A 16,837-nucleotide genomic window follows, 5' to 3' on the forward strand; every position below is an offset into this window, starting at 1 on the left:
ACAGCAAATAATTGTCATATTCTCTGTCAACACAAAAACACTTGAAAACTAGTTAGTTTCAGAAAAGAAAAAAGAAAAACAGAACATGGCAGCTTCACTACAAGCAGCAGCTACCATGATGCAACCAAGCAAGGTGGCCATCACTGGTCGCAACACCACTTTGCAGCTCAAGCATACTCAACCCATTTCCAAGGCTTTCGGGTTTGAACCCTCTTCAGCTAAGCTCACATGTTCTCTTCAGCCCCATCTCAAAGACTTGGCTCAAAGGTGTCTTGATGCCACCAAAATTGCTGGATTTGCCCTCGCCACCTCTGCTCTTGTTGTTTCTGTATGTTTTCCTTTCCTTCCAAACTATTTATTCTTCCCTTTTATGCTCATTTTATTGAATTAGAGTTTTTAGGATTTATACTATTAGACATTGTCCTATCAAGCATGCTGAACTACCTTTTGAAGTCCAGCAGAATTTAATGTCATTATTTTCATAAATCATAATAAAAGAATCAACTAACAGTGTTCCACCATACATACCAATCTGTGGTTTCACGAAACTAAACGTAGGCTCTGGTATAGTTCTTATAAGTTATAATTAAGTGATCTTTCCATTGTCCATGTCAAAATTCACTGAGAGAGATATTAATGCCTTCAGATTTTGACTCCATACTTCCCTTAAGAATTTGACTAGAATTTTGGGAATCTCACCCTTATCATACAAGACTAATTTTTTAAATTAAAAATCTTGTTCAATATTCAGGGAGCAAGTGCTGAAGGTGTTCCAAAGCGGCTAACATACGATGAAATCCAGAGCAAGACATACTTGGAGGTGAAGGGAACCGGAACTGCTAACCAGTGCCCAACTATTGATGGTGGAAGTGACTCATTCAACTTCCAGCCAGGGAAATACACTGCCAAGAAGTTATGCCTTGAGCCAACATCATTCACAGTCAAGGCAGAGGGTGTAACTAAGAATGCACCACTCGAATTCCAAAACACAAAGCTCATGACTCGCTTGACCTACACTCTTGATGAGATTGAAGGGCCATTCGAGGTTTCCCCGGATGGCACTGTCAAATTTGAGGAGAAAGATGGAATTGATTATGCTGCTGTGACTGTTCAGCTCCCGGGTGGGGAGCGTGTACCATTCCTTTTCACGGTGAAGCAGTTAGTGGCATCTGGGAAACCAGAGAGCTTCAGTGGAGACTTTCTAGTGCCATCATACCGCGGCTCATCTTTCTTAGACCCAAAGGGAAGAGGTGCATCAACTGGTTATGACAATGCTGTTGCATTGCCTGCTGGTGGAAGAGGAGATGAGGAAGAACTTGGCAAGGAAAACAACAAAAGTGCTGCTTCATCCAAAGGGAAAATCACATTGAGTGTAACCAAGAGTAAGCCTGAGACCGGAGAAGTTATCGGTGTGTTTGAGAGCCTTCAGCCATCTGATACTGATTTGGGTGCTAAAGCTCCAAAAGATGTGAAGATCCAAGGTGTCTGGTATGCTCAGCTTGAGTAGGCATAGAGCTATTTTTTCTTCTGAAAATGTTGTAATTGTGTTTTGTTTGCTTAGATTTTGTTGTAACTCGTTGGTGTTGCTAAATGATCATCTTGTGACCCCACTTGGTGAAGCACTGAGAGCATTATCATGGCTGTATATTATATTGACTTCGATTATAATGCTTACAATGTCTATGTTACAATTGATTTGAAGCATTCTTTGTTTTTTACATGTGAGAATACCAACGTATATATATGTTTTTGATTGGCAATAACGTTTTAGTAAGGATCCTCTCCATATCACATAATAACACATAAAACGTAACATGTAATAACACTTTTATCATTTTGTTTACTATGAAATCACATTTTTGTCATTGAAAATATGAGTAAAAACAACCACTTGTATTTCCATTAATAGAGAGGATTCTTGTTCCTTACGTTTAGTAAAGGACTGCCATTGACATTTGACACCTCGAATGAGATTACATGCATTAGTCTAATTCATTATTTCTTGATTCAAATATGGTCTAAATAGTTGAGGGCATTGTCGACCAGAGAAGATAAATGTTAATTCCATCTTCTGCTTTGCTTCAATATTTGGAGAGAAAAAAAAGCTCAAAATTATTGGTCAACACTCGAAACTTTTAGCTTATACTTCATTCCAACTAAAATGCTGATATTTGATAGGAAGAACCAAACAGTCTAGTAAACTTCAACAATTTTGGAATAGCACTTTCAAATTTTAGAGCAAGTTTGAGAGATATGTACTACTAGCTGTGGCTAAGGAGGCAACAAAAGAAAAATCAACTGTGCAAAATGATGTATTTAGATTAATGAATTATGTTTTCGGTTTCTCAGTGTTAAAGTGTTTTAATACCGTACCTGTCATTTAGGGTATTGGTATAGCGGTTCAACTGGTGGTTCACTAATTAAACTGTATATCGGCGAAATTATATATAAAATATAATATATTATTATGAATGTTGAAAAATCAATAAAAAAGTCAATATTTTTTTCAATTTCATTAAAAAATTATTTTAAATAAAAACTGACCGGTATGATCGGTACAGTTCAATTGAAAACTGGCTGGTATGACCGATTTTACCTAGTTTTAACCGATATGATTGCATGATCGGTATAATTACTGTACCGTACCAGGATTGAGATCGGTTCACCGATTTATCGGTTGAAATTGGCCGACACGAACCGATTTTTATAACACCGGTGTTAACGTTTTTGCCTTTGTTGTTTCTTGACTTATTTAAATACCGATACTTAGTTTAATGTGTTTTGATTTTAGTCCTGAAAAGTTTTTTATGGTGACTAGACTTTAAATGTTAAAAAGTTTTGGTTTTGGTCATTGTTGTTAAGAAAATTCCGTTAAGTGTTGGTGTGGCTAACTAGATTTCACACTAGCTTTGTAGCTTCACTTTGTGCCTTGTGTTTTGGTCCCTGAAAGTTCAATGTTTTCTGTTTTAGTTCCTTGAAGTTTTTTATCATAATTCATCCCCAATTGTTAAAAGGATTGGTTTTGATCCCTATCATTAGAGAATAGTTGTTAAGTTGCTATTAGTGGAAGAAAATATGTTTAAGTGAAACATTTAATTATTAAACATTTTTCTAACCAATCATGGTTGATGGCAAAAAGAGTAACACAAACTATGAAAGAAGATGTGCTCCAAAATTTTAACATTAGAATACACACAAGTGAGTAGTTTGGCCAAACTATTCATTGTGTTGAATGGTTTCATCGTGAGGTTGCTTTTCATTTTAGTAAAAGTTGGAATCCCGCATAGGATGAAGATCATATGTCTTTAATGGTATCTCATTCTCTATCTCAAATCAATCATATATTGACACGTGAATAAATAAAAAATTTAAAAATAAAAAATAATAAAATAGAACACTCTAATTATCTTGGAACATGGAGTGGGACACCATTTGGGATTGGGACATGTGATCTCTATCCCCGTGGTTGAACATGATAAAGAAAAATTGTATATATACTTAAGTCGTGATAAGCTGGTGAGGCTTAAGGCTCTTAAATGGTTGGAACCCGTTTAGACCACGTTGTGTTAACTCATATCACTTTAAAAAGGTAACAGCGACTAGACCAATATATTCAGTTGACCCATTTCAGGGGAAAGATTTATGGTTGCTTGTGGAGAGAACTATACTGATCCAATAAGTATACGTAATGAAAAATCCTGGCCAATAATAGAGTCCATAATCTAGTAGCACCATGTAGGCTAAATTAATTGGATTATGATGCACACAAGTGTTGGCAAACCTAATAATTAAGTGCACCAACCGGCAATAACACATTTAACATAAGAATAATACTAGATTGAAAACAAACTCCCAAATAAAATAAAACCCAATCTTTGTTATGTCAGTCTTTTAGATTTACAAGTTCCTTTGACATTTTCAACATGTTTTTTAGCATCTTTGATTGAATCGAAACTTGGTTATAAAGTTGGGAATTGTCATTGCCATGAAAGTTCCTTTGTCATCAACATTTTTTGGACAGTACGGAGTGAATCTCGTTGCCACCAAATCCAATCTATACGTATCAGCGGTGCCATGCATTATATTCTTGTGTTCAATGCATCCTGTGCACATGTCTAATCAGATTAGAAACATTACTAATAAATAATCATATGGATTCTTATTATCTCTGATCTGTTTAAGGAATGAGGACACCTTCCCATTTTTTTTTATAAATATAACATAATAACTTAAAGAGATTCATTGTTATTAAAAATATCACTCCAAAATAAACGACTTTCTTTTACTTTTTTTATCCAAACAACAATAGAGAAGGGAGAGTAACTTTATATATATACTTTCAATCTTCATCCATTTTATTTAATCTAACCATTGACATTTACTCACTAACTCCATATCCTTAATGTTTATAATTATTTAAATAATAAAATTTGAAGAGTGTGAAAATGATGAAATGTGGATAGATAAAGTAAAAATAAGGAGAGCTACTTAACTACTTATACTTTAGTACTTAAGGACAATAATAGAGTCCTAGGATTAAAGATTGAGTGTAATATATTGTCATTGTGTCATTTATCATTCATTTATATTATTTTTATTTTCAAAGTCAATAAATAAAATATGAATAATAGACAATGCACTGACATTATAAAAATCTCTTACACTATCAGTGTCTATATTTTCTTCTCTTAAAAGATATTCCAAAGAAGTAACGTGATACAACCCATCCATACGACTTCCCCTTAGCTTCTTCCCATATATATAATTAAGATTACGACGTTTGTTCCTGTTCTTTATGTGAGAAGAGTAAATTACTATCTTCTTCATACTTTTTATAATATGGGTCTCTGTAGAGCAAATTTATGTTTAGCACATGGGATATAATCGGTCAATTTTCACTGTGATCTATTAGTTTTCTTTCTATAATGCAAGCTCACTCATCAAAGTTTATAATCAGGTCATTGTTAACATATTCACAAAAGTTCAAAGTATTTCATGATCTAAAAAGATATTTTTATTCCACCTGATACCACTTGTTGTGAAATCTTCATCCATGTGTTACAACATTCCTCTACGAGTTAAGTAAAAGAAGCATATAAGTGGGTTTGACACCACATCTTGACTCAAAACCTTAAGATATTAGGTCTATGGGTCCATGCACTAATATGTTCTTTAACTTATTCATTTTTGGCCAATATAAAATTTTTCATTCACACTTGGAATACAACGGAAACAAATTTGAGATTAAAAGTCTAAATAAATGAAGGCGTCACATAAGTTTATTACGCCACATCAAGTGTATCAGAAAAAGATTGGGGCTTTATATTTAAAGAAGCAAAAAAAAAAACATTCACGTAGGCCTTCTTTAATGATAAAGGCATGGGTGAGTGGGGGATACTATAGTGAAGACGCTTCAGGGTAGGGTTTGAGAAGTAGGTCAGGGTGTGATTTATTAACTAAAAACAACCAAATATTATAAAGGAAGATAAAGACATGTCTTTCTAAACAATGTCATGTACCTCCAATTTAAATACATAAACTAGAAAAAGGCTTCACTTTAGTTCCCCACCCTCCCTGAATCCCCACCAAGAGCCACATAAAAGGAGGCATTGTTGTACCTCCTCTTTACTTCATAGAGAAGAATTTCCTTAGATTATGCATGTGCAGTGAGAGTGATATTAATCAATTGAGGGAACAACAAGTGTTAGTCTTATCTTACCTTAATAGTTATGTGCCTATACTAGTTCAGTGGGATTTAACTGTCCCAGTCCTCCTTGCGGGATTGGAAAGTTTAACAAGGGGTTTCAATTACCTAACGTATTTCATTTTTGGTTATTATGGTTGTCCCTTTCAACAAATGTCATTCTTTGTAATTGAATTTTTCACATTTCAGTTATTTAAGATTTAACAGAATCTTGTACTATTAGACTAAAATCTCGTTGGTAAAAATAAGAAATTAAACCTAATAAAAAAATGCAGGAAATAAAATCAACTTAATAAAGATGAAAATCGTATTTAATCCTATAATTATTTCTCTAAATACAAAGTATATAAAATTGATTGATGAATCAAATATCATATTTGTATACCTTAAAGATTCTATTCATGAGTTGTTGGGACTTCACCCACGGTCAACTAATATTTGAAAAGAGAATTATAGGTTAGAGTGTATTATTTATATATTATCAGTATAAAAATTTATATATAGTTATTATATTATTTATTATTCATTTTCAATTATTATTTTTAAAGAGTTAATGATAATTAAATATAAATATAGATGATGTAATAATTCTTGCAGTTTGCTATATGGTGTAATAATTCTTCTAACCATGTTCCCAACCACGTCCCTGACCAATCACAATAAAGCAAAACTGATAAAGTTATGAATTGACGTGACATAATATGATTAGTCTGGGACAGGGTTTGAGACAACAGATCTTTGTCCGGAGTAAGACTGCATTGGATAGAAGACGAGTGGAAAGTTTTACGCCATTGGGCAAGAGTGGTGATGTGTGGGGGAAGGGATAGATTGTAAGGCAAGAGAAAAATCTTAAATAAAAAGCAATTAAAGGAGAAGGAGAAAAAGTAGGTGGATAGATAAAAGTTAAAATTGACATCGTTAGTGAGGATAAAATAAATGGTTAATAATTAGTATAACTAACTTGGTTTAGACTGGTATAAACTGAACACCAGTACAAACCGATTCCTTTATATATATAATTTAGAGAGTTAAGAAACAGTTCGGCAAAACTGATTAATTAGCGTAAGATAATATAATTTGAAAACAATAAATTAAAATCAGAAGAAAAAAATCTGATCAAGTATTTTATCACTACCTATGTATGCTTCACTACAGAAATACCATGTTGGATTTTGCAAAATGAAATAGTATATAATGATAGAATAAATAGTATCTAATGATAATTAAATTTCAATGTTTTTCATTTTGTTATGTTCACATTTCAAAGTCTTCTTCTCCACGTGGCTCCCCATAGAGCTCGCAACGAAGCACCATGGACTTCTTTTCTCGCCACGTCCTCTTCTCTCACGCCACTCACCACACACTCTGTTACCCTTTCCCCTATGTGCTACGTAGACACAGTTTCTAAATTAAATTAATACACACAAAACGTGGTACATGATATGCCCAATAATTACCCTAGCTTAACAGAGGAAAAGGAACTTTTATTCAACAATAATAGACCTCAAAATGCAAAAATGGTATTTCACCCAACTTCTCCTTATTTTCAACATGATCATATCAGAAAGGGGGATCTCTAATCTTTTAGTATGCACCTTTCTTCTCTTTTGTTCATTAAAAATACTCGACACCATGAATCCATGATTGCCTTTAATAACTAAAAAATTTCTCATCATTATTATGAAAATCAAAAGCTCATTTTGAATGTGTAAAAGAACTAAGCATTTTCTAATATCGATTGAGCTTAGCGTGTGAGAAAATAAGTAAACGACAAAAAGAAAAAGAAAAGAATCCATAATTATTTTACTTTATTAAGTTCAGAGTTGCTATTCAATTATGCATCTAACAAGGCTTATCGTTTTGTTGAAAGCAATTGCGTGTTAGTGTGCTACTCAACAAAATTAATTATTATTCCATTTTTGTCCCAGCTCTTGAATATAAATATCATGATTTAAGAAATAAAATAGGTTAGCAAAATTCACTCTTTGAAATAAAAAAACAAAATCAGGAAAGGGGAAAGGCAATAACACTAATATAATGCGTGTATATTTGTATAATTGAACTTAGACATAAAATTTGAGATGCTCCATCTCCATGGCATGGAAATTAATAGTACCAAATACCAAATATGGTAAACAGTGACAGTATTAATAGTAGATGAAGATGTGAATCTTGCGATTGAACCCTATCAACTTTTTTTCGTACTTATGTGTCCATTGTCTTGAAACAGAATACCCCTTCCCAAATTCTGCAAAACTTACCATCACACTTTATTACTATCAGCTTTACATCCCACCCTTAATTCGAATCCAATAAAATCAACGGCTAAGATTGGTCACTTGTGTCATCAACACCGTAAGACACTGTCCCACACGGTGAATATTTATAATAATGGTCCAAAATTTCAATCCTAGTGGCAGGTTGCGTAATTTAATTTTTGATCTCGAAAATAGAGTCAGGTTCTCTCTCACTAATGCGAGGGATTATTACAACCTGTCAACAACAACTTACAGGCTGGAAAGCCATTCCCACTGTTTCAAATAAAACTGAATTTTAGTAATTTAAAATTAAACGATTAACTATAATATCCTACGTGGCATATCAGTATCTTCCTATATATATTCTCTCCCTCGTGCTCCTTTTTTCTCCAGCTCATACCAAATTTCCCTTTTTAACACCGAGTCACAACTGATTCTAACTCACTGAGTTATCACTATGGGAAATTGCAGTTCCTCCGATTCAACTCAGGTTGCTACGTCAAAACTCGTTCACGTAGATGGAACGTTACAAGAATTTTCTTACCCGGTTAAGGTATCGTACCTGTTGCAAGAACACTCGACGTGTTTTATATGCAACTCAGACGAAATGGACTTCGACGACGTCGTTAAAGCGGTTCATGAAGATGACGTGTTGCAACCTGGTCAGCTTTATTTCGCTCTTCCGTTGAGCCGGTTGGACCAGCCATTGCAGGCGGCTGAGATGGCTGCATTGGCCGTCAAGGCCAGCTCCGCGCTCATGAAAAGAGGCGGCGCCGATAATAAATGTTATTGTCGCCGTAAACGTCTTGTGTTTTCGGAAGAAGATTGTTCTAGTCCTTGTCGGAATATTCCTCCGACAATCCGTACCGGTAACGATACGATTCATAGATCAAGGAGGGGAAGGACTACGAATGGCGGTAGGGAGAAGTTTACGGCGTTTTTGAGTGCCATACCGGAGTAGGGTTCAAAAATGTGCTCCGGTGATTTTGTTTCTCTTGTATATATATAAATTCAAAAATATATTTATCATATAACATCCCACACATTGTAGAGCCATTCCATGGAACAATGGAAATGATTAGATTCATAAAGAGTTAGATCCAGTCTTTTTGTTTTGTAAAAAAAAAGAAGATCCAGTCTTATTGGAAATATATTATTATGTTCTTTTTTTTAATTTCATTAGTCCAATTTTTTGTACATATTCAATTAAAGTAGATAAGGTATTTTTCAGTGTAATACTGTTTTCTATTGTTGAAAAGAAATGAAAGCAATACAGTATAGTTACATAAGCATCGACGAACATAAACAGATCATATAAACATGTAGTAGCAGTAGTTGATACCTATTGATGGTAACTTGGGAGCAGACTAGAGCAATTGTGACCTTTAAATTGTAATCACTAGCTAGCATTCTACAATTAGATCCTTAATTTTGTGCTTGCATAAACTATTTGATGAAAGAAACAACTAGTCATATAGAATTATTGCGTTGAATATATTTTACAAGAGATCTGCATCGTGATGTGCCAAACTGATTAGGCATTATGCAAATGATGGATTGAAAATGGTTATTTTGGATCTATTTTGATTTCTGAATGACAAATTCACGTTCAAATCTCACCAATGATGTAGATTCTTTGCATAACGACTAGATTTTCAAATGTGTAATTAACAAATGAGTAAATTACCCGTTTTAGCGAAATTATACAAATCATCCCTTACTTTTTACACTTCGCCAACCCCTAATATCTATACTTTTATTAAGTTAAATAAAACATTGTATATAATAGAGATAAGTTCAAATAATATACAAATTAATATATCTTTAATATTTTTTATTACATAATATATAAAAAAAATTAAAGAGATATTGTTTAAATCGTTATTGTAATATATTATAATGAACCAGAAATAATAAAGATACATTGATTTGTATATTATTTGGACTTGTCTCCACAATACATCATGTTTGTTTAACTTAATTGCATTTATCACATTTTTTGTTTAAAAGATTACACTTATTTTTCACGTAGAGTGATGAATGTAATAAAATTATAAAAATCAGTGGGTTTGTGTAAGTATAAAAAAATAAAAGATGATTTGTATATAAAATTCAGGATGTATTAATGTAATTTACTCTTAACAAAACAAATTGACGGATGATACAAAGGATGGAAGAATCAGAGATTTATTTTCTAAAGAATTATAATAAGAATAGTAATCGAAACTCCAAACCGAGTTTTGTTGAACAAAAGTGAAATTCTTTTACTTCTTTAGGGAATGCTTCTTTGGTTGTTATCAACGATTGTTCTCAATTATATATCAGATTAATACAATTAAAACAAAAACAAAATAGATGATAAATATTTAATTTTTTAATTAATATGTTTGTTAGCATGTGATGTTATTAATATAATAAATGTTGAATGTATCCTTACAATAACATGACGTATAAGGGTTAAATCATTATTTAACATTTTGATAAAGTTAAATATATAATATTAATATTAAAAAACTGATAAACAAGATAACAAATAGTCCTCATCAAAATAAATGTTATTTTGCTAAACCACATTTTGAAGGTACAAGTTGAGGTGAAACAAATATTATTATATTTAAAATTTTAATATAAAAATGCATATATATATATATATATATAATATAATGTAATTGTTAATGTTAGATGAATATATTAAAATCATTTATGTTACGTTAATCTATTTGAAGGTATCTGTGTTAGACAATTTAATAATGATTTGTAGCATAATAGATTTTTAAATATGTTAAAAAGGTTTAAATAGACTTTTAAACAAGTATTTAGTTTTATTTTAAATTAGGTTAGGCTCACACTGTTATTTGTTATAAATGCTCAATCTATTTAAGACTATTTAAGGTAGAGTTTGACTTGTTTCTATCTTTAAGCATAAGTAAAGGTGATAATGCTATGTTCCCGCATCAATAGGACAATACTGTAAATATCAATTTATTTGTTTAATTGTATATGAAAATAAAAAACTGAATGGCACAATACTAATAAGTTGATCAATTTTCACTTACTTTCACTGATATGATATATATAATTGTTGTATCATATAAGTATAAGGTTAGGTTCAATCAAATCAAACAATACGAAACAATATATTTAAATATGGAAATACATACCAATTCTAATAGCAAAACTGTCATAGCTCAAGTGCTTATATAATTGAAGGGAAAATTAGTTTGATGAATTATTAAAATAGGTTCAAACCTAAAAGATATATTGAGATCTGAGGAAAAAACTCCATTTATTAAAGAGGGACAAATATATGTTTACATATAGTATGTAGGTTGATGAAGATAGCGTGATCCTTATCCTAGAGGGTCTGTTACTGGTAAAAGGACAAAGAAAATTGCATCTAAAATGTTCTCTTTCAATTTTCGAATTCTCTATCCACTTCATGCATGGCTGATAGTTGACTAATTCGACATTATTACATTTGGTCCTATATAATGAAAGGGTCAATCGCAAATAATTCAAATTTGGTGTTTACTACTACATGGATGTTATGGAGTCGAGTTTTGACAAAATAGGAAGATAGATAGCTAGCCATGTATGGAAGAGGATGAAATAAAAATAAATTTGGGCAAAGCCCATGAAATGGCACCACTATATATATATATATATATAGAGAGAATGTGGATAAAAATCATATATTCTAAATGGTGTCTAACTTTGTATCTCAAGTCAATCAAAGTGTTTCATTTTGTTACTTTTTGTTTTTTAATTTTTTTTCTTTTATTATATGATTGGTTTACTACAGAAAATGGTACGTGGGTATCTAAAAAATTATCCAAAGTTGAGATTGGAAAAGGACTAATAAGTAAGGGGCACAATTTGGCACATAAAGCATAGGCATTGCCGCACCCAATAAAACAAGAATGGGCATGTCATTGGCACGGTTTAGGGGCAGTGAGTGATGGAATTGTTTACAGCTGTTTTAATAAGCATTTGGTCAGAAGTCGTAAGATGGATGGTCGTAAGGAATGGAGTGTAGGAAGTGATGGGTTTAAGTCTCACCATCAACAAAAAAAAATGGGAGTTATAAGGTGAATAGATGGTAGAGAGTAGGAGGTTGAGGGTTCGAGTCTCACCATAAAAAAAAATAGTCTTTAAGGTTGTAATAATAATAATAAATAATAAGCATCTGATTAATATATAGTTGAATCTTACATTATATATTAGTGTAAAATAGAGTATTAATGAGAGGTTTAAATTCGAATGGTTTAAGAGTTGAGACTTTTAATTGAAAGTAATGAATCTTGTCATATTTTTTATAATAGGAAAATGATATTTTTTCTACTAAATCCTCACATTCATAAGAAAATGACATATGAAACAAAGTGAATGTAATACTTAATTTATTAACCAATGATTGGTTTCAAGTGACCCATATCACTTTCTTATGAGTATTAAGATTTAGTAAAAATATATGTAATATCAAATATTTGTACATTTGTCAAATAAGATAATTATACACTCAGAAAATTTCTTACTTATAGTAAGGAGATATGGTTCGATATAGAAAAAAAATCAAATATCTTATTTAAACAAATTATATATTATATTAATGATGTACGAATCTAAATAATTGGACTAATGTCTTTAAAATCTTATTGATCAAAATAATGATGTCGTAAAAGTCAAAGAGTCTTCATGTTAATTTCTATTCTTAGAAATGATGACAATCATTTCTTCAACACCGCAAAAATGTTCGAGATAAAAAAGATTTAGGCATGTTTATAACTTTTTATTTGTATTTTTATTTAAGATTTACAAAATATTCTATTTTTATTAGTTTTAGTGGGATTAGTCTCACATTATTTTATAAAAAGAAATAGGTATTAAAAGTGATCAAAGTTTAAATTAAAACTAAGAGCAATGGAAAATAATACTTATAATAGAAAATATTATATCATCATATTAAAACGGTCTAAAAATTTCATAACCATGAAAAAGACATTTGTCACCTGAATGACATAACATATGTCAAAATGAAATAACACGTGTCATTATTCAATGTTCATAAGGATCTTTAAATTTATTTGTTATTAGACTCTTTATAATAACTAAAAAAAATTAATCTAATAATAACTGTGCTAGAATAGAGTTATGGTATTAATATGGTAGAAAATGGGGAGTACAAGCAACTCTATCTATCTGGTTTAGAGGTAATCACAATTTATGAAAGAGATTAATTAATTATTTATAAGATAAGATAATATCTTTGTAGTATAAAAAATCATCTTTTATTCATGCAAGAAAAATTAACCTCATATAACCCTTTTATTTACCAACAAAAAAAGTTATTTTCAAAATTTAATTTGTTAACCATAATAATTCTAGGAATTTCCCTTTATCTAAGATGAGGCACTGTAACTTTTTTGGTCAATATTTTAATGGTTTTATTATCTTTTATAATTTACATATTAAATTATTTATTTAATAGTATTTAAATATTTTAACCAAATTACTTGAAAATGGAAACTTCAATTCCAATTCATATTTCAGAAAATTAAAAGATAAAAAGGTCAAGCTGAATTTAATTAAAAATGTAAATTTGAAAAATTCACTTTTAATAATTTAGCTTATTTATTTTGTAATTTTATTTAAAATTCAGTGTACATCTGCAATTGCAAGAGAAAAACTATTTTCTAGAAAAGAAACCAAGTATTATGAATATATTATCATCAATAAGTAAATCTATTTGGGACAATTATAGTATGACAAATGTAATTTATATTTTGAATTTATATCAAAATTTGGATTAGATTTATGCACACTATTATTTTAATGTGCAAGCTTACATGTTACAGGAGCCTCTCCTGTCAATTACATATTTAAAATCCATATAATTTGGAGAAAATATATATTGTTTGCTACTAAAATTGTATGACATTATTTTTTATTGGTTGATTTAAATAATTGATAAGTGAATTGGAAAATTATAATTTTCAAAAACATATCTTTCCGATAAATTGACCTAGAAGTAGCATAAATTTGCTACCATGAGAACATAAATTAATACTGAAATTGACGTTATTAAGGGATTCCAATCCCTTGGTATGAAAATGGGACATATTCTATTAGAAGCCAGTCTAAGATGAGCTATATATATATATATATATATACCGTAAGACACTGTCCCACACGGTGAATATTTATAATAATGGTCCAAAATTTCAATCCTAGTGGCAGGTTGCGTAATTTAATTTTTGATCTCGAAAATAGAGTCAGGTTCTCTCTCACTAATGCGAGGGATTATTACAACCTGTCAACAACAACTTACAGGCTGGAAAGCCATTCCCACTGTTTCAAATAAAACTGAATTTTAGTAATTTAAAATTAAACGATTAACTATAATATCCTACGTGGCATATCAGTATCTTCCTATATATATTCTCTCCCTCGTGCTCCTTTTTTCTCCAGCTCATACCAAATTTCCCTTTTTAACACCGAGTCACAACTGATTCTAACTCACTGAGTTATCACTATGGGAAATTGCAGTTCCTCCGATTCAACTCAGGTTGCTACGTCAAAACTCGTTCACGTAGATGGAACGTTACAAGAATTTTCTTACCCGGTTAAGGTATCGTACCTGTTGCAAGAACACTCGACGTGTTTTATATGCAACTCAGACGAAATGGACTTCGACGACGTCGTTAAAGCGGTTCATGAAGATGACGTGTTGCAACCTGGTCAGCTTTATTTCGCTCTTCCGTTGAGCCGGTTGGACCAGCCATTGCAGGCGGCTGAGATGGCTGCATTGGCCGTCAAGGCCAGCTCCGCGCTCATGAAAAGAGGCGGCGCCGATAATAAATGTTATTGTCGCCGTAAACGTCTTGTGTTTTCGGAAGAAGATTGTTCTAGTCCTTGTCGGAATATTCCTCCGACAATCCGTACCGGTAACGATACGATTCATAGATCAAGGAGGGGAAGGACTACGAATGGCGGTAGGGAGAAGTTTACGGCGTTTTTGAGTGCCATACCGGAGTAGGGTTCAAAAATGTGCTCCGGTGATTTTGTTTCTCTTGTATATATATAAATTCAAAAATATATTTATCATATAACATCCCACACATTGTAGAGCCATTCCATGGAACAATGGAAATGATTAGATTCATAAAGAGTTAGATCCAGTCTTTTTGTTTTGTAAAAAAAAAGAAGATCCAGTCTTATTGGAAATATATTATTATGTTCTTTTTTTTAATTTCATTAGTCCAATTTTTTGTACATATTCAATTAAAGTAGATAAGGTATTTTTCAGTGTAATACTGTTTTCTATTGTTGAAAAGAAATGAAAGCAATACAGTATAGTTACATAAGCATCGACGAACATAAACAGATCATATAAACATGTAGTAGCAGTAGTTGATACCTATTGATGGTAACTTGGGAGCAGACTAGAGCAATTGTGACCTTTAAATTGTAATCACTAGCTAGCATTCTACAATTAGATCCTTAATTTTGTGCTTGCATAAACTATTTGATGAAAGAAACAACTAGTCATATAGAATTATTGCGTTGAATATATTTTACAAGAGATCTGCATCGTGATGTGCCAAACTGATTAGGCATTATGCAAATGATGGATTGAAAATGGTTATTTTGGATCTATTTTGATTTCTGAATGACAAATTCACGTTCAAATCTCACCAATGATGTAGATTCTTTGCATAACGACTAGATTTTCAAATGTGTAATTAACAAATGAGTAAATTACCCGTTTTAGCGAAATTATACAAATCATCCCTTACTTTTTACACTTCGCCAACCCCTAATATCTATACTTTTATTAAGTTAAATAAAACATTGTATATAATAGAGATAAGTTCAAATAATATACAAATTAATATATCTTTAATATTTTTTATTACATAATATATAAAAAAAATTAAAGAGATATTGTTTAAATCGTTATTGTAATATATTATAATGAACCAGAAATAATAAAGATACATTGATTTGTATATTATTTGGACTTGTCTCCACAATACATCATGTTTGTTTAACTTAATTGCATTTATCACATTTTTTGTTTAAAAGATTACACTTATTTTTCACGTAGAGTGATGAATGTAATAAAATTATAAAAATCAGTGGGTTTGTGTAAGTATAAAAAAATAAAAGATGATTTGTATATAAAATTCAGGATGTATTAATGTAATTTACTCTTAACAAAACAAATTGACGGATGATACAAAGGATGGAAGAATCAGAGATTTATTTTCTAAAGAATTATAATAAGAATAGTAATCGAAACTCCAAACCGAGTTTTGTTGAACAAAAGTGAAATTCTTTTACTTCTTTAGGGAATGCTTCTTTGGTTGTTATCAACGATTGTTCTCAATTATATATCAGATTAATACAATTAAAACAAAAACAAAATAGATGATAAATATTTAATTTTTTAATTAATATGTTTGTTAGCATGTGATGTTATTAATATAATAAATGTTGAATGTATCCTTACAATAACATGACGTATAAGGGTTAAATCATTATTTAACATTTTGATAAAGTTAAATATATAATATTAATATTAAAAAACTGATAAACAAGATAACAAATAGTCCTCATCAAAATAAATGTTATTTTGCTAAACCACATTTTGAAGGTACAAGTTGAGGTGAAACAAATATTATTATATTTAAAATTTTAATATAAAAATGCATATATATATATATATATATAATATAATGTAATTGTTAATGTTAGATGAATATATTAAAATCATTTATGTTACGTTAATCTATTTGAAGGTATCTGTGTTAGACAATTTAATAATGATTTGTAGCATAATAGATTTTTAAATATGTTAAAAAGGTTTAAATAG

At 30.8% G+C, this 16,837-nt stretch overlaps 3 protein-coding genes across 3 annotated transcripts; all 3 read left to right on the forward strand.

Annotated features, from left to right (window-relative positions):
* On the forward strand, nucleotides 1-1,717 carry LOC109348664 (oxygen-evolving enhancer protein 1, chloroplastic-like). Its single transcript, XM_019589178.1, has 2 exons — nucleotides 1-328; nucleotides 752-1,717. The coding sequence occupies exons 1-2, from the start codon at nucleotides 86-88 to the stop codon at nucleotides 1,505-1,507; spliced, it is 999 nt and encodes a 332-aa protein (XP_019444723.1). The 5' UTR covers nucleotides 1-85; the 3' UTR covers nucleotides 1,508-1,717.
* On the forward strand, nucleotides 8,331-9,134 carry LOC109348665. The gene has a single exon (XM_019589179.1). The coding sequence runs from the start codon at nucleotides 8,420-8,422 to the stop codon at nucleotides 8,921-8,923; it is 504 nt and encodes a 167-aa protein (XP_019444724.1). The 5' UTR covers nucleotides 8,331-8,419; the 3' UTR covers nucleotides 8,924-9,134.
* Nucleotides 14,406-15,209, forward strand: LOC109348666. The gene has a single exon (XM_019589180.1). The coding sequence runs from the start codon at nucleotides 14,495-14,497 to the stop codon at nucleotides 14,996-14,998; it is 504 nt and encodes a 167-aa protein (XP_019444725.1). The 5' UTR covers nucleotides 14,406-14,494; the 3' UTR covers nucleotides 14,999-15,209.

This window comes from Lupinus angustifolius, chromosome LG06 (genome assembly GCF_001865875.1).
Source record: "Lupinus angustifolius cultivar Tanjil chromosome LG06, LupAngTanjil_v1.0, whole genome shotgun sequence".
In the NCBI taxonomy this organism is placed as follows: Eukaryota; Viridiplantae; Streptophyta; class Magnoliopsida; order Fabales; family Fabaceae; genus Lupinus; species Lupinus angustifolius.